Source organism: Ostrinia furnacalis, unplaced genomic scaffold (genome assembly GCF_004193835.3).
Source record: "Ostrinia furnacalis isolate ACB-3 unplaced genomic scaffold, ASM419383v2 OfSCF6870, whole genome shotgun sequence".
Taxonomy (NCBI): Eukaryota; Metazoa; Arthropoda; class Insecta; order Lepidoptera; family Crambidae; genus Ostrinia; species Ostrinia furnacalis.
The window spans coordinates 1-19,153 of record NW_021137109.1 but is presented as its reverse complement, the minus strand read 5'-3'; the positions used below and the strand labels follow the sequence as shown (position 1 = coordinate 19,153).

Genomic DNA, 19,153 nt, shown 5'->3' with positions numbered 1-19,153 from the left:
TACCAAGGGCGGCTGCAAGCTGTCGTGGAAGAAGCCCGAGGATGACGGAGGTGAGTCATGTACCAACCAGCACGGTTCTGACGAGGCGAAGTGGAGATCACAGTCTTATCCGCACTTTCTGACGTCACCAAGGGCGGCTGCAAGCTGGCGTGGAAGAAGCCCGAGGATGACGGAGGTGAGTCATGTACCAACCAGCACGGTTCTGACGAGGCGAGGTGGATACCACAGTCTTGTCCGCACTTTCTGACGTCACCAAGGGCGGCTGCAAGCTGGCGTGGAAGAAGCCCGAGGATGACGGAGGTGAGTCTCATGTACCAACCAGCACGGTTCTGACGAGGCCAAGTGGAGATCGCTGTGCGCGCCAGGCAAGCCCGGCGGCCTGAAGGTGGTGACGTCACCAAGGGCGGCTGCAAGCTGGCGTGGAAGAAGCTCGAGGATGACGGACGTGAATCTCAAATAAGATCATCAAAGTACAGTCAGCGTCAAACACCCAAAGTGGCTAAAAAATTCGCAACACGTCTTTGTTCCAATTGGAATAAGGTTCTGTTGTCGACTTTTTGATCACCTTGGGTCTCACGAAGTATTTGACGCTGACTGTACTGTTTACTCAAGTCTGATTGACTAGCCGGTCAGTCTATTCGGTACTTTCGATCATACCGGCGAGATGCTAGGACTGAAAGGAATAGATGAACTTGAAAATCTGATATCACCTCTCTATCACACGACTTAAACTCCTGTATAGCCAGGATCTACACTTTGGTTTCCAATGAAATCCAACCAGTGAAGGGTAAGTAGCCCCGGAGAATAGCTTCCTGTGGAAACGGCGTTAGCTGGAGATAAAATAACTTGAATGTGTTGACTACACCACAATGCAGCCAATGATCGCAACGAGCATTTAACTGCTAAGTTTCCTATTTCCTTTTATTTTTGTGCTACGGTTATGAATTTTTAATATACCTATTTGTATTTGCGTATCCCATTGTAACTAATCTTTATTTCTTTCTCTTCCAGGCAAACCCGTCTCCGGCTACGTAGTAGAGAAACTAAACAAGGCTACCGGCCGCTGGGTGCCGGTCGGCAAGACCGATGACACCGAGATGGAGGTCAAGGGCCTCCAAGAGGGAGAGGAGTACGAGTTCAGGGTCAAAGCAGTCAACGAGGAGGGCGAGTCCGAACCTCTGAAGACCGACCACTCGATCATCGCTAAGAACCCGTATGGTAAGTGGTTTTTTTTTATCCACAACGAGGAAGCTCTTGGCCTGTATCTCACCTGACGGTAAGTGACGATCAGGCCGAAAGTGGAAGCGAGCTTCACCCGGAATCCTCAACCACGGAGGAACTGGCTATCTTACCTCTAACTGCCGGAACACAAAAATGATGTTAACATTGTTGTTATGGCGACAGACTTAGGTAAGATGGTGGTAGCTAGCCAGGCGGACTTAGAACAAGCCCTACCACCAACCAAACCGAACAGAAAAATCTGCCCCCACTGGGAATCGAACCCGGGACCTCTGCGTCTGAAGTAGGTGGTTTTTACCACTAGACCACGGAGGCGGTTGAGGATAGAGTTCATTATGGGTTAACAACATTTTTAGCATCTAGAACATTCGATAAGCGAAGGAGATGGAGGTCAAGGGTCTCCAAGAGGGAGAGGAGTACGAGTTCAGGGTCAAGGCAGTCAACGAGGAGGGCGAGTCCGAACCGCTGAAGACCGACCACTCGATCATCGCTAAGAACCCGTATGGTAAGTGGATAGAGTTCATTATTGAAATCTTGAAGGTTCATCAGAGCCAAAGGCGATCCAATATCAATATATCCAAAATCTGGTAGCAATTTTACATAATGTCGGCGCATCTTGCTGCTGACCTATTTAGCAGCAGCTCTACGTAATTAAAGATTTTCTATAACAAAAACATGACTCAAGATTTTTCAATCAAAAATGACATTAGTATGTTATAAATTACAATACAGGCAGGCTAGGATGTTCGGCATAATAAAATCCTATCAATGATTTTAAATGACATTCATCATCATCATCATTTTAGCCACAGGACGTCCACTGTTGAACATAGGCCTCCCCCAATTACTTCCACATCGCACGGTTGGTAGCGGCCTGCATCCAGCGCCTTCCTGCTACTTTTATCAGGTCGTCGGTCCACCTTGTGGGTGGACGTCCCACGCTAACATTACTTAGATGACATTATATCGCGTGAATTCGATAAAATGGCGAAACAAAAGCTTATCGCGGCCTGCTTCTTAGGCTTACTGGTCTTTGATATAGGTCATAGTATTTGAGATGACTTGTTTTCTTATTAAAACTATACTGAGACGTGTTCTATAAACCCAAATTACTATAATTCTTATTCCTTCATTCTCCAGACATCCCCGGCAAGCCGTCCGTACCAACCATTGAAGATTGGGACGTGGACCGCGTGGACCTCAAATGGGAGGCGCCCAAGAACAACGGAGGCGCCCCCATCACCGGATACGTTATTGAAAAGAAAGAGAAGTTCGGACAGTGGCAGGAGGCGCTTGTCACTTCAGTGAGTGTTCATTTGATACTTTTACAAATATATTGTTTTCCATCGAACTTTTTTTTTGTTAGGTTGTAAGAACTGCGTTGAACAACGACCAGAATAACCCTCGTTCAGAAATATTCGTAAATGTCAGAATTCTCAATTAGATCGAAGCATTTTTACGTCACTCAACATCTCTGAGTCTCATTGGCTTAGTCTTATGACAAGAGTTCAAAATAACTTCTACTAACGGTCAAGCTGTAGATTCTGAGTAACAGCCATATTTAATATTTCTAACGTGAAACTTGTAGTCAACTGTCTCAGCTCTGCTTAGATTGCTACCAGCTAGGTTACTTCGTTCGTTTCAGCCGAATGACGTCCACTGCTGGACAAAGACCTCCCCAAGGATTTCCACAAAGACCAGTTTTGCGCCGCCCGCATCCAAGCACCTCCCGCGACCTTCACCAGATCGTCAGTCCACCTAGTGGGGGGCCTGCTCACACTACAGCATGCTCCATCGCCCTTTGGGTGACACGACCACGTCTCAGGTTTTACTTATGTGCTAGTTATTTCAGCTACAAATATTTTAAAACAAAATGTTCCCTTCCAGACGCCAGAATGCAAGGCCCGCGTGCCGGATCTGAAGGAAGGCAACACGTACCAGTTCCGCGTGCGCGCCGTCAACAAGGCCGGCCCGGGTGAACCCGGCGAGCCCACGCAACCGCACGTGGCTAAGGCCAGGTTCTGTAAGTATCTCAAGTATATCAAACTAATTTAGATGATAGATGATCAATGATTGCAAGGCAAAAATTATCTAAAACACGATTCTAACCCTAAAGTGCTTAGGTTCCAAGAGTTGGCTTGAGTAATGTGCCAAATTAGTGAGAAGACAGCTGTAAAGAGCAGGGCTTCTTTATTCTAAAATTATAGGCGCTGATGAATTTCACAATTTTATTGACGACTTTCAAGTAATAGCACATTAAACGTTTGTTGCAGACACACAAGCAAAAAAAAGAGTTCTTAGTTGCTAGAGTAAAAAATACACATTTTTATTCGATGTTGCCAACAACAGCATAAACAGACAATTCCAGGGCACAAATTCTCTAAAAATATATTCTATCTCAGCCCTAAAAACTAAATCAAGTGCCTAGTTTTCAATCAACCGATCATTCTAATTTAAAGTAACATCAAATTTTAGTAACGCAATTAATCGGAAGGTAGTTAGCCAATGAAGGCTACCGTATGAACGCTAAAGCAGTAAAAACTCACGGATTTGCTCTAAGGTGGCACAACTGTAAAGTCTTGTCAGTCGCCAATAGTGCCAACTAGTGAGCGCAAAGACAGTACCTACTCTAAATGTTCATCACATTCTGAACTATGCAGCCCCTTCCATTGTGTATCTTATCCAGTAGATTATTCCTCAACTACTGTAAACTTTTAATTAAATTGTGATCCGTCCAGCCCCTACAATAAAGCGTATTTTCCAGTGAAACCGCACATCAATCGTGACAAGATGACGGCGATCCGCGTACGCGCGGGCACCACCATCAAGTTGGACGTCGACATCAAGGGTGAACCGCCACCAACCAAGACCTGGACCTTCGCTAAGAAGGTGTGTATTAAGGCTATGTGTAGTCTTTGGACAATTCTACACAGCGCCAGCTAGCCCCAAAGTAAGCAACTTAATGCTTGTGTTATGGGTGCTAGCTTAACGGATATACTACTTATATACTTTTTTTTTTAAATACATAAATATTATACATAGTCACACCCAGACCCGTCACAGAAATTAAAATTCATCATTTCAATTTCTGCCCGGCCGGCATCGAAAGAACATCAGTGTGCTTAGTGCGAGTTTAGGTAGACCAAATGCCATCACTAGCGACTGCGTAAAAAATGACATGAAATGTATGACATATTTGAAAATTATAAATAACTTGACAAAATATAAAGTATAGTTGAGATGCGACTCTTAACGCTAAAAAATTAAATAAATAAATAAAATATAAATTAATAAATTCTTTATTGAATAACTTATTGACAGTTTTTAACAATAGGCTAATATTAAACTATAATAGGTAAAAGTACATACGTGCCTGAACTAAGAATTATAATTCCTGTATCTCAGGCAAAAAAAGGCTTACATTACTTTATTAATAGAACTATTTCTAGCAAAATATATAATCTATAGCCTGACTAGGAACATAAAAACCCTGGCATAGAGGCGCGTCAATAACTATGTATGACATATTGTTAAGCGCCCCGAGTGTATACTATCAAGAACTAAAATCTTCATAGTTTGTTTTGACGCACGAGCTAGCGACGACGTTCATTGTAAACTCGCACTAAGCACACTGGTGTAATTTTTGTGGCAAAGTACAAACTACAACCCAATCAAGCAACTGCGCACCTCGCTGGAATGTGACTCTCCCTTGCACTTACCCGCACAACTCGCCCCGTCCGTACAGTACTATCAACTTAAGCTGAGAATTGCATTTGTGTGAGTGATCGCCAAAAGTACCGTTAGTAAAACACATACAAATAAAATTAATGTTTTATTAAAAGGAAGTCTATAAAACACTTGCTACCAATTGGGCCGATGTAACGACATTTGACAGATCCTTTAAAATAAATAAATAAATAAAAACAGGTCCTCGCTCAGCATATGCCAAGGCACGAAGTACCTCGACGCTGATATTCTGCGAGCACCGTTTATAGAGAGGGCGTCCAGCCAGCCTTACAAAATACAACAAAAAGACAAACTTTATAAAATTACAAAATAAAAACAGACTAAAAACTTTTCGTTCACACCTTTAAAATACGTATTCAATTTGCATAAAATTTCTTTCACTTGGCTGCTTAATGGATTTCGTACAGGAAATTCACTTACAGTAGGAGCCATTTCACTAATATTTGGAACACAATTACATAAAATTACACGTATCTGCTACCAGTACCGGGGGTGAAGTGAAGTATGTGAGCGGCAAGGAAGCGGTGCGTGGCGGACGCGCCGCGCTTCAGGCCGCTTGCTATAATAAACCATGCGCGGGACGCGCCGCGCTTCAAGCCGATTGCCACTCTAAACTATCGGTGTGCACTCACACAAATGCAATTCTCAGCTTAAGTTGAGAGGACTGTACCAGAGCGTCGATGTGACGTCACCGCTGCTAGGTGCGCAGTTAACTCAATCGAGTTGTACATGAGATTCTATAGTGTTTAAATTGATGTGCTGTCGTCCGTATAACAAAATACGGCCAGTGAGTTTATGGTATTCAAAATTTTAATTAATGGAAAAGCCATCCAAGTTTTATTGGGTATCCCTTTTCCGCTATGAATAGTTCCCTAAAATTGTCGGACTGCATTCAGCTAGACTCCATAAATTCCAGAGTGCGTCTAGTCTACATAAAAATACAGCTGTAAGAATAATCATATACGAGTACTATCAATATCAAATAAACAACAAGGTAAAGCGAGCGCTAAAATAAAAGAAAATCTCTGCAGCTTTGCTGACAATGGGCCCTGTCTAACAATGATAGAGCTAATTTATTGTTTCTTTTGTTGTATCCAGGTCCTGGAAACCGGTCCAGGCCTCAAACTGGAGAACGAGGACTACAACACCCGTCTCCAGATCTTCGACTCGTCCTGGGCCAACTCTGGCGTCTACACTTTGAAGGCTGAAAACGAATCTGGCGTTGACGAGGCTACAGTGGAAATCACTGTTCTTGGTAAGTTGCCACCTAATATTGAACCTTATTGCCTTGTTTTCTAAGATCCATATATGCAATGAAACATTTAGACTTGTTATGCTCGTCAGGACAGTTCTTTGCTGGAGATTGCGTTGAACATTTATCAGACCAAAGTTTCTTTGGTTTAAGAGGTAGTAGGTAGTGATAAGAAATTTAAGAGGCTGATAAAGATGACAAATGCATCCGTTATTTATCTTAGCACCAGTTGTTATATTGTTCCGAAATGTTAAAGCGAGCTACTTTACGATGTTATGAGTGCCCTAAATAAATTATTCTAAAATGTTCTTTAAATTAATAAAGAAATTCATTCTTGCTGTTTTTATTCGGTCAAAGGAAGGCCTACTACTGGACAAAACCTCCTCTTACGACCATTACGACCGATTTATTATTAAAACTGCCATATTAATCTTAACAATCTTTTACCCCAGACAAGCCAGGCAAGCCTGAAGGCCCGCTAGAGGTATCAGACGTTCACGCCGACCACGTGAAACTGAGCTGGAACAAGCCCAAGCACACTGGTGGACTGCCACTCAGTGCTTATGTTCTTGAGAAGATGGACACGCTTACTGGGAAGTGGGTGCCAGCAGGCACCATCGACCCAGACAAGACCGAGGCTACCGTCACTGGTAAGTCGCTGTCACTGATGAGTCGCTTTACTGTATAGATGACTGTACTCAGTCACTGTCTAAGCTGGAACATTACTGGTGAGTCGCAGTCGCAGTGTCAGAAGACTGGTGAGTCGCTGTCACTGAAGAGTAGTCGTTGTCACTGAAGAGTAGTCGTTGTCACTGATGCGTATTTAGTGTCACTGTTCACTGAATGTGATAAAACAAGAAAAACTTTTACTGTGGAAAGTGATAATCTGCTCAAAACCGATGTACAGTTTAATCTATCCAATTTCGCCATTGGAGGTACACCGCTGAACATATTCCTCTCCAATGACTTCCAAATATGGCCGGTTGAAAGCGGCCCGTATCAATCACGTTCAGCAAACTTTTTTCTGTCTACTTAAAACAATGTAACTTACGCCCCACCCTTTTCTCACAGGCCTAGAGCCAGGCCACACCTATCAGTTCCGCGTGAAAGCCCTCAACGAGGAAGGCGAGTCGGAACCCCTGGAGACCGACCACGGAACCCTGGCCAAGAACCCATACGATGTGCCAGCGCCGCCTGGCCTGCCAGACATCGTGGACTGGGATGAGAAGTCCGCCAAACTCAAGTGGGAACCTCCCATTAGGGATAATGGTGCTCCTATCACTGGATACATCATTGAAGTTATGGATAGAGACCGCGGAGAGTTTGTCAAGGTAAGCGTTTAGCATTGGCTTTCAAATAATAACATATTAGTTTTACTCAGGTACAAATCACGTACTTGATACATAAGGTATATTAAAACTTATCCTTTCACCATAGTCTGTCCATGGACGCAATAAGATTGGAATATTTGTTATAAACTCCACTTAAAAGTGATTGGAATCAAACTGGCTCTGCTATCTTTCACATGTTAGTCAAGCTGGATATCATGGATTCCAAACTCTCTTAAGTTGTCATTTGGAGCGGGAGTTGAAGCTAGTGACAAGCCTCCAAGACCTTTTAAAATGCGTAGATAACTATTTTGAGATCGAAAGACTACCACCATGTCAATGGCTCGAACTCCTCCTATAGTCTTCTGATTTATTTCGTTGAGTGCGGACCAATGACAGTTTAACTTTCCCCCGGGATCAAAATTGACTTTCACTGGTTGGGTTTGTATTGGCGGTCAAGCTGTGGATCCTGGCTACACAGGAGTTGCAGCGGTGGGAATACGGTACCATTTTCACATGACATTTTCTATTCTTCTTTCATCCTCAGGCTGCCGAGATCCAAGGCAACATTTGCCAAGGCACAGTGCCCAAGCTGGAGGAAGGCAACCAGTACCAGTTCCGTATCCGCGCGCTGAACAAGGCCGGCCAGTCGGAACCTTCGGAGAACACCAACTGGCACACCGCTAAGGCGCGATTCTGTAAGTATAATTGAGCTTATAAATAATATTTTAAAAGCATCACTTCGAGATAGAAATGGAAAATCTTTATATGATACGAAAATAGAAAATATGAACAAAGAAAAAAAAATACGCATGGTATTTTTGTGCCAATCTTAGCGTAGACTTACCGCTAACCAAAACCTAGTTAAAAGTTGATAAAGTATAATTAGGATTGTGTTTATTGAAGTTCAACTTATTATTTTAAAGTCTTTATCATTTGACAAGTAATTCAGTTCCTAAGGTTCCTAATCAATTACTGTAGAAAGTTTTAATTTAGCATTGGCAACACTTTGTCTTACCCGCTCATAAAGTTTAAATTCAAAATCGGCCTGAATAATCCAGAAAAATCTCTTTTCTTCCAGTGAAACCAAGAATCGACCGCACCAACCTGAACCCAATCACTGTCAAGGCTGGTCTACCAGTCTCTCTCGACGTCAAGGTCTTCGGAGAACCACCAGCGACCGTGACCTGGTTCTTCAAGGGAACGGAACTGAAGAACGGCGAGAATCTAGAGATTATTAACGTGGATTACAACACCAAGTTCCTGATGACTAAGAGCAAGAGAGCTAATACTGGAAAGTACGTGATCAAGGCGAAGAATGAAGTGGGAGAGGATGAGGCTGAAGTGGAAATTACCATTCTGGGTGAGTACTTTGTGTTATGAAGTTTGTGTAGGTGGTATAAGGTTTCAAATCGAGGGAGAAATATTTTTGATAGTCTAGATTTTGATTTGGAAGCTAGATTCGTATTAACTGTTGTAATAAAGCTTCAAGAACCATTAACACAACTGAAATGTGATAATAAATGATAGAATACCTTTGTTGTCTTAAGATAATGAGTCGGATTTATTTGACCATTAAATCATGGGTTTGATGCTTAGGTTATATCTGGAAATACAAAGAAAAATGTGAAGTTTCCTGGGTTTAATTCCTAGGTCTAGACATAGATCTATATCCGCCGTCAAAACTGTTGATTAGGCTACTTCTCTAGCTTAAATCGCAATGAGAGTTCTTTCATTACAAAAAAATAAAGTTGCCGTTTACGAAGCGTTATTGTTACCAGACAAATAAAAACTTTTTGTTTACTTCTTTAACTTACAATCAATTTCCACCACAGGCAAGCCATCCAAGCCCAACGGTCCACTGGAAGTCGCTGACGTCACCAAGAACGGATGCACTCTTTCATGGAAGAAACCCGACGATGACGGTGGCTCGCCCGTGGAATACTACGAGATCGAGAAACTTGACCCGCTCACAGGTTTGTTAAGAAATGTATTTCTAAAGTAATTTACAGGACGCAGAAAGTTAAAATCCGGTTTGACGGTATTTTCTGGGTTAGATTTCCGTGGTGTATCATCATCACCTGATAGAATCCATAGGCTGACCTTGGCCTCTCAGTAGAATGTCAATAAGAGAGAGATTTTCTATCCAACAAATACAATAACAAAACTTATCCCTTTCAATCATAATGCCTATCGTTTTATCTTGGCAGAAGATCTTGTGAGATCGTGTAATTGTCCCATGTTTGGAATTAACAGTGTATTCTTGAATTAGGTTTAATTCAGAATTAAGTTGACTGCATAAAATGACTATGTTTACAAAAGAGCATGCCACTGATAGAATACTTTACGTTTTTCAATGTAATGTTTTTTGCACATCATTATCACCATTATCATCATCATCATCTCAACCATAGGACGTCCACTGCTGAACATAGGCCTCTCCCAATGCTTTCCATGTTACCCGGTTGGTTACGGCCTGTGTTTCTTGCACATCGGGACCTTTTTGGCACAATATTTATTTTATGTATACCTAATGTTTATTGTGTCTAATAAATAATTTATTATCTTATCTATCCCCCAGGACAATGGATCCCGTGCGGCACTGCCAAGGACTGCAAGGCGAACATTACTGGCCTGCAGGAAGGCAAGCCCTACAAGTTCCGCGTCAAAGCTGTCAACAAGGAGGGCGAGTCGGAAGAGCTGGAAACAGAGAAACCGATCATCGCTAAGAATCCTTTCGGTGAGTGTCTACAACCACATCTTCCTTTTTACTCTGCTAGCATGAGTGACAGACCAGATAGACCTGTAGCAGCTTCAAGTTTACGCTCAGAAACAGTGAAGATGAGTGACAGAGATAGGCAGCCCCGAAAATATTGTTACAGCTTTAGGATATAGCAACGCAAACGACCAACGCGTTGAGGAGAAACATAGTATGAAAATGATATATTGTCAATTAGCTTCTGCTCGTGATTTCAAACGCCTGGATATCAGTCCGCAAAAGAATTTGATAAAAAAAAGGATCTCAACTTTTCTATAGTTCCCTACAAATACTCTTCCTTACCAAAAACATCTCTAATCAAATGATGACCCTTCACTAACTTTTATCCTCAATTTTAGTATTTTTTTGTCCAATTTGGTCCATATTCACATTCTTTATTACGAAGAGATAAGTTTTCCAGTACATTTTACTTGTGATATATTTCTCACTTTCAAAGACTAATTAATTATTAATTTCCCAGACGAGCCCGGCAAGCCCGGCCGTCCGGAGCCCCGGAACTGGGACAAAGACTTCGTGGAGCTGGAATGGAGCCCGCCCAAGGACGACGGTGGCGCCCCCATCACCGGCTATATCGTGCAAAAGAGAGAGAAGGGTGGAAGGTAAGATTATGGTTCCTATTATTATTATCATTATTATCTTTTAGCGACAGGACGTCCACTACTGCAGCGGTTCCCGAATGGTGGTCCGCGGAACCCTGAGGTTCCGTGGAAAGGCCGCAAGGGTTCCGTAAAAATATTATCCCACGTTTCGTGACCGACGTTGTTCGCTCGCACCGACTTGTTTACGCACAAGGGAGGGGCAGAGCGTGCGGGCGGAGTAGTACGGGGGTTCCGCTAGGAAAAGTATAATCAATTAGTGCCTTTTCACACGTTCCGGTTGCCGGCTATCCGGCGCCGGGTACCCGGTCGTGAATGTATGGGCATATCGGATTAATTACGCCGGAACATGTGAAAGCTACGTACCATGCCCATACACTTCACCACCGGGTACCCGGCGCCGGATAGCCGGCAACCGGNTTCCGGTTGCCGGCTATCCGGCGCCGGGTACCCGGTCGTGAATGTATGGGCATATCGGATTAATTACGCCGGAACATGTGAAAGCTACGTACCATGCCCATACACTTCACCACCGGGTACCCGGCGCCGGATAGCCGGCAACCGGAACGTGTGAAAAGGCACTTAGGGTTACTTGGCAAAAAAAATTGGGAAACCCTGCACTACTGAATATTAGGCCTTACCCAATGATTTCCAAATCAACCGGTTGGTAGCGGCCTGCAGCCAGCGCCTTTCTGCTACCTTATGAGGACGTCGATCCATCTTGAAGGTGGACGTCCCACGCTGCGCTTTGGTTTCTATGCCGTATGGTGTTTAATTATGTGCCAAGGTATGTTGCTTGAAGATTTATTACTCGGTAAATGTTTATTGGCTAGCTAGAGTTAGCACTTACACCGGTAATTTGTTGTCAAGCATTCTGTTTATATCGATATAGGTCAAAGTTGTCAGAAAAAAAAGCGAAGCCACAGCTCTCAGCAAAAAAAAAATCTAGTCAGCAGAGAAAAGTAAACTGAAGACAGAAAGAAACCATAAAATGTTTTCATTTGCAAAAACAGTGGTCCAAATCAAAGGAAGATCCTTTGATTTGGACCCTGGCTCAGTTCTTCGAAGTAAATTCAGCTGAATTCGAAAACGGATCTTTATTCGATGTCGGTTTTTTAATATGCTGTTTTACAGCTCTGGGTCAGCACTTTTGAGCCAACCACTCATTGATTCATGTACTAAACTTAACCTAACCCCACAGATCATGGCAAGACTGCCTCAAGACGACCGGCGACCGCCCGACAGGCCGCGTGACGGATGTAGAGGAAGGCCACGAGTACGAGTTCCGAGTGATGGCCGTCAACAAGGCCGGCCCGGGAGAACCGTCCGACCCTAGCAAGTCTGTCATCGCCAAGCCTAGATTCCGTAAGTACCATGTATAAAGTCTTATTTGGTTAATAGCAATGACATAAGCTTTGGAAGCCACGATGTGACGTACGTGGGAGAAAGTCACTAGTAATAGTTCAGAGTGCTGGCCATCAACAAAACTGGCCCTGGCGAGCTCTCTGACCCTAGTAAGTCCGTCATCGCCAAGCCAAGATTCCGTAAGTAACCATTTATGGAAAACTTCTTTTTGGTGGCAATAACATATGCTTTGGAAGCCATAATGTGGAGGAGGGCCACGAGTACGAGTTCCAAGTGATGGCCGTCAACAAAACTGGCCCTGGCGAGCTCTCTGACCCTAGTAAGTCCGTCATTGCTAAGCCTAGATTCCGTAAGTAATGTCCGTCAGTCTCCTTATTTTTTATGGCAATGACATAAGCTTTGGAAGCCATAATGTGGAGGAAGGCCACAAGTATGAGGTCCGAGTGATGGCCGTCAACAAGGCCGGCCCGGGAGAACCGTCCGACCCTAGCAAGTCTGTCATCGCTAAGCCTAGATTCCGTAAGTAACTACCTATATCAGTCTCCTTTCTTATTGGCAATGATAATTATGAGCTATGGAAGCCATGATGTGGAGGAGGGCCACGAGTATGAGGTCAGAGTGATGGCCGTCAACAAGGCCGGCCCGGGAGAACCGTCCGACCCTAGCAAGTCTGTCATCGCCAAGCCTAGATTCCGTAAGTAACCTTGTATAAAAAATCTTCACTTTTGATGGCAATGCCATAAGCTTTGGAAGCCCATGATCTGGAGAAAGGCCACGATTTGGAGTTCCGAGTGATGGCCGTCAACAAGGCCGGCCCGGGAGAACCGTCAGACCCTAGCAAGTCCGTCATCGCCAAGCCTAGATTTCGTAAGTAACCAGCTATGTCAGTCTCCTTTCTTATTGGAAATAATATGAGCTTTGGAAGCCACGATGTGACGTACGTGGAAGAAAGTCACTAGTAATAGTTCAGAGTGCTGGCCATCAACAAAACTGGCCCTGGCGATCGCTTTGGCCCTAGTAAGTCCGTCATCGCCAAGCCTAGATTCCGTAAGTGGACATACAACATTGTTTTAGCGTGTAAAAAACCGCAAACAATTTTCAGTCCAAGATATCTTCGTTCGTAATTTAAGGACGTATACTGCTATACAAAGGTTTTCTAAGGATTTCCGCAACGACTGGTCTTGCGTTGCCTGTATCCATGTGTTTCCCGTGATTCTACAGTTTTCTGATGATCGCCACTCGAGAACTTTTCTTAACGACTATCTATTTATTTATTTTATTTAAAATCTTTATTGCACACATAAAAACAGTGGTACAACAGGCGAGCTTAATGCCATGTGGCATTCTCTTTCAGCTAACCAGAAAATTAGACAAAACAGAGAATATTACTAGACTATCAGCTCTACGAAATATGTGCCCGGCCATTGCGACTACTACTTTACTACTTTTTGCGTCTAGCTTTTGTCCGCAACTTCAGCGTAGATTTCGATAAAAAAAACCCTACGATCGATCCATATCCGATCCGTATCCGTGAAAATACGGTCCGAAGTAATCGTAGAACTATTCGTATGGTACTTAGTTTCCGTAGAACCGATTTCTCTTATCGTATGTTTAAATATTATTTCCTCCACAGTGGCCCCGAAGATCGACCGCAAGAACTTGCAGAAACGCAAGGTCAAGGTCGGCCAGCCTCTCAAGATGGAGGCAGATGTCAAGGGAGAACCAGAACCCACCATCACCTGGACCTTCAACGGACAGCCGCTCAAGCCTGAGGAGCGACTTAAGATTGAGAACAAGGTGAGTGACGTCATACTGTGAGTCAGGAACCCAGGATCAAGGTCAAAGGGAGAGCCAAAGCCCGCCATTACGAGGGCCTTCAGTAACTTGCGCCCGTATTCACAAACGATGCTTGATTAAATGAATCAGCAAATCTAACGTACAGCGTTGAATAGAGCTCTGTGATTGAATGTCACCCTGTGCGTCCACGCGCACTGTGAGACCTCATAGTAATGTTTGTGTAAAGCCTGGTCCGTGAGCACGTAGAATCCCGTCCAATGACCCCAAGCTACCCATCCTTATCGCTCGCGCGTAATTATATTGCTGTCGCGACTGTGCGACGCGCGCCCGCAGTGAGTGTGCGAGCGCGACAGCAACATAATAACGTGTGAACGACAAGGATGGGCAGCTTGGGGTCATTGGACGGGATTCTACGTGCTCACGGACCAGGCATTAGTAACATAAGCATACTGTGTTAGTCAAAGATCGAAGGTTGACGGATTTCAAGTTCAATCATCAATATTAAAAGAACAGCTACATACCTGACAAGCGATTTAAAATTGTAATTTAGCTATCTGCAAAACACTTGATGCCAAAACGGTTATCAAAATTAAACTTAACAAAAAATTACATTGCAATACGGTATCGCTATCGTACTCCCATAATCAGAGTATTGTCTCTAGAACAATATAAAGTCTGGTCACCAATCAGGTAGAATTGCGAGCGATATGGATGGGTAGTATGGGGTTATGGTACAAAATTCTATATGCTCGGCGACCGGACTTAACCATGTTATTTTTTGCAATATTCTTATGTATCTAAGACCTCAAAAGCTCGTTATTTCACACATATTAAGTATTAACCGTCTTATCTATCCCCAGGACTACCACACATCGTTCGCGCTGCAAAAGCTGACGCGCGCTGACAGCGGCAAATACGTCGTCACTGCTAAGAACGACAGCGGAACTGACACGGTCGAGATTGAAGTGCAAGTGGTCAGCAAGCCGGCTAAGCCGAAGGGACCGCTCAAGGTGTGTATCAAGCTAATATGTTTTTAAACACTATAGTTTAAGGTAGATTTCTCAGTGGCAGGGGAATAGATATTCTGCCCCTTTTCACCGACTCCAAAAAAGAATATTCTCATTATACTACAGATGAATACTTTATAGTGTGTATAGCCCGACCAGGAACATAAAAACCCTCGCCATGTTGCGGAAAACTAATGGTACTAATTTCTTTTAATGGCAACAGTAACTGAAAACTTCATTGACATGTCACCTTGCATGTCAGTCTATTGCTGTCAAAGTGTAAACAAACTTTATTTTAAATGTGTGCAATTGATTTTGTGAATTAAATTGCTAAAATCTTTTTATAGTCGTGAAAGAAAAGTGGTTCACAATGTGTATTTGTTTTTGTCGAAAGTATTTGTCGAAGAGAAATACTAAGGGTTCGGACAATATTTTCATTGAATAATGTTTCCGACAAAGGTTGTCAAATTGACTGACATGTTTATCGTATAGTACAGTCCACTATGAAAATTAGCTGTGGTTTGTTTCAACTACCTATTTTAAAGTTTTTTGTCACTTTCTAAGTGTTGAATTTTATGGAATTGGAAAAGAAGTACCGAGTTTCAAGCGTTCATGGCCAGACATTGCAGTTCAATATTCAAGTTCTGAATTTGATTATTGATGAATAATAAAATAAATCCTACTAGCTCGATTGATGGTTTCATTTAATTTATTTAAACCAGGTTACCTATAATAATATTTTTTCGTTAATTTATGAAAATATCAAATTAGCCCGTAATCCTGATACATAAAGCTAGCCTATTAATTTAACACAGGTACGACTGTACTCAGTGTTGCACTATCAAATGCAATTGACGCGCCTCTATGCCAGGGTTTTTATGTTCCTGGTCAGGCTATACATAGAGTCTAGGATGGTATATTTACTCGTACCTTTTTAAAGATCCTTTTTGGGAATGATATGGAAAGGTATTCAATGTCAAGTTTGCTACAAAAGAGTTTTTAATTTCTCCAACATGAAATGTCATACATTGTAGCTCAATTTCAAGTATGTTACATGGTCATTTAGTTTATGTGAATGAGAGTTTTCGCGATTGAAAAATCCGCCAGATGGCAATACGTAGACGCGAGGTCCAAATGCTGCATGATTGGTTATTTTTGACATGACATTGACAGATATGTCAAAATCCACCAATCACGCAGCATTTGGACCTCGCGTCTACTTATTGCCATCTGGCGGATTTTTCAATAGCGAAAACCCTCATTGAAGTTATTTTAAGTAATCAGTACATACTCCCGCTTTGAAAATCCTTTCTACTAGTATACTCTTTGTATTGCCACTAGTGTATAGAGATCTTCGCCAAAAGTGTTCGACAATATCGCTAATTGATCACCACCCTCAGGTATCCGACGTCAAAGCAGACGGCTGCAAGCTCAAATGGGAGCCGCCGGAAGACGACGGAGGCGAACCGGTCGAAAGCTACGTGGTCGAACGAATGGACACCGAGTCCGGTCGCTGGGTGCCTGTGTGCACCACCAAGACTCCTGAGGCTGACGTCACGGGCTTGAACGAGGGCAAGGATTACATGTTCAGAGTGAAGGCTGTCAACCCGGAGGGCGAGAGTGAACCGCTTGTGACTGATACCGCTACGACTGCTAAGAATCCTTATGGTGAGTGACAAATGTATCGCAAACTTAGCGTGGTGGTTAGGTTTTATTGGTAATCTGTAGATCCTGACTACACAGGAGTTGCAGCGTTGGGAACGAGAGGTCGAAATAGTCTAGAACTTAGCGTGAGACGCCCGATGGGCCAACGATTGGAAACGAGATCAAAAAGTCTTAGCTTTTCCTTCTGAATAACATTGTCATGATTTTTAGCCGTGTGGTTCCGGTAGAGTAAAATAGAAGCACCCTCACTGTCTGTGTTTCTATAACGACATTCACGGGGGAAGTCGTTATAGACGACTACAGTCTCTCCCTTGCTGGCTAAGGATTAGACGACTAAGGGTTTATGTGCCTACATCAGGTGTTTTCAACCTTTCTTGCCAACACGTGGGAAGTCTAGGACAGTCTTTCTACAGGAAACTAAATAAATTCTGATGATACTGATTTTTAAAACACCTAAACACAAACAAAAACAGTCTTTATTCCTTTGATCTTAAACATTTTTCTCCATCACAGGCGAGCCCGACCCGCCCGGCAAGCCCGAGTTCAAGGACTGGTCCAAGGAGCACGTGGACCTCAAATGGGAGAAGCCAGCCAACGACGGCGGCGCTCCTATTACCGGCTACATCGTCGAGAAGAAGGACCGTGACACCGGCAAGTGGGTGAAGGCTGCTGAGGTAAGTGGAAATTTAACACAATATGTTATAACCAATATGTTATAACAATATGTTTGTACCAACCCTACTGCTGTAAGAAAACTGATTGCAGGTGATTTCACGCGTCAGACTCGTCGACCTGACATATAGTCAAATTTCTTCGAACTTCTTTCTATCCATTTTTTTTCTCTTTGCTTCTACGTATAGTTAAAATTTGTTAATTTTTATACCCCTTGGTTATATAGAGGTGAAAACTATAGGCTTTGACCAACTACACTGTATCTATGCAATTTATATATTTGTAAGCTGTTTGTTTTCTGAATAAAACTAAATAAAAATAAAATAAAATAACTGAAGAATAAACTTGTCATTTTGACACACTTCCCATACTGAAATTGTCAATGTGCCAAACTTATTCTTCGGTTTATTAAAGTCCGACGATTGAAAAATCAGCCCTAAATGGTATAGATTTATAGAATTAGCAGTGTGGGTTCAGAGGAGAATAGGACCATCCCCACTCTTCCCGAGAGTGTCGTAAGAGACAAATATGTGAACATCAGGCCTCCCTAACTCATCTGGTCAGCGCTGAAGCGTAAGGAGTGTCGGTCAAATCCTCCATTTGCCCCTGGTAAATTAAAGAGGGCCGTCCTCGTAATGGAAATTACTTGATGATGATGAACTAGTAAAAAATGTCTTGAACCATACATTACTTAAAATAGGGTAACAATTTATAGTCACCAACTAAAAGAATAACAGACTAGTAGATACTTGGTCCCTGTAGCTTTGTAAAAGCACTTGAATAAGCAATCTCTATTTTATTTCACCTTTTTGTCGTTTTCTAAAAATAAAGATACAACAGGCCAAACCTCTCTCTCTTATGGTCCTCTTCACTCCACCCTCTTCCCCTTTAAACCTCGTGAATATTCACCTCCCTTTCCCTCTCAGGTGCCCGGAAACAAGACAGAGGCCCGTGTTCCCGATCTGATCGAAGGCAAGACATACCAATTCCGCGTGAAGGCCGTCAACAAGGCAGGACCTGGCAAGCCGTCCGCAGCTTCAGAGAATCTGCTGGCTAAGGACAGGTTTGGTAAGTAACTCAGCTATAATACCTCCATGGATTTGAACCTGTATCTTTAGTGTAAGGCATCCATTTCCAAACCCATTTGCGCGTGATATCTCGTCGTGCGCTCTCTGCCGATATAGCTCTAGTTAAGACACCTCACAGATTACAGACTTTAAGTCGGCCGATAGTTTGACCGACTTGTAATGTGTACGAGGATTCGACGATACCAAATCGTTGTAATGTGCGCGCTACGGGCGCTACCACACATGTTCATACTGATTAGCCCGACCAAACTATCGGCTGACATAATATCTGCAGTCTGAGGGGTGTCTAAGAAATAAAGGTGTTTCTCAGAGCATCTGTCTAAATGAGTAGAGATGTCAAGAATAATATAATTCTACTCATAAAGTTTCATAAAACAGAATAATATTGTCAATTTTTAGCTGATCCATTTTGCTCCAAGTCCAATTAAACACAATTTTATTGTATGTTTTTGTTTCTTGTAGCGCCACCTAAGATCGACCGCACCAATATGCGAGACATCACCATCAAGGCTGGCCAGAACATTCGGTTGGACATCAAGGTTTCTGGTGAACCTCCACCAACAAAGACTTGGTGAGTTTTGTGTTTCAATCAGTCTTTACAGGATAAAGTAACGATTA

The 19,153-nt window shown here is 43.0% G+C and overlaps 1 protein-coding gene across 1 annotated transcript; it reads left to right on the top strand.

Moving 5' to 3' along the window:
• Window positions 1-8: 8 nt before the first annotated feature.
• Window positions 9-19,106, top strand: LOC114362874 (twitchin-like; the record flags this gene model as incomplete). The annotated part of the gene is made up of 20 exons (XM_028318442.1): window positions 9-50; window positions 1,012-1,218; window positions 2,380-2,543; window positions 3,127-3,262; window positions 4,004-4,128; window positions 6,085-6,241; window positions 6,691-6,888; window positions 7,310-7,569; window positions 8,114-8,264; window positions 8,648-8,929; window positions 9,402-9,542; window positions 10,148-10,306; window positions 10,806-10,944; window positions 12,143-12,306; window positions 13,940-14,103; window positions 14,964-15,113; window positions 16,511-16,778; window positions 17,289-17,449; window positions 18,374-18,515; window positions 18,998-19,106. Coding segments are annotated over exons 2-20 (3,191 nt in total), but the record flags the coding sequence as incomplete, so codon positions are not given.
• Window positions 19,107-19,153: the final 47 nt, after the last annotated feature.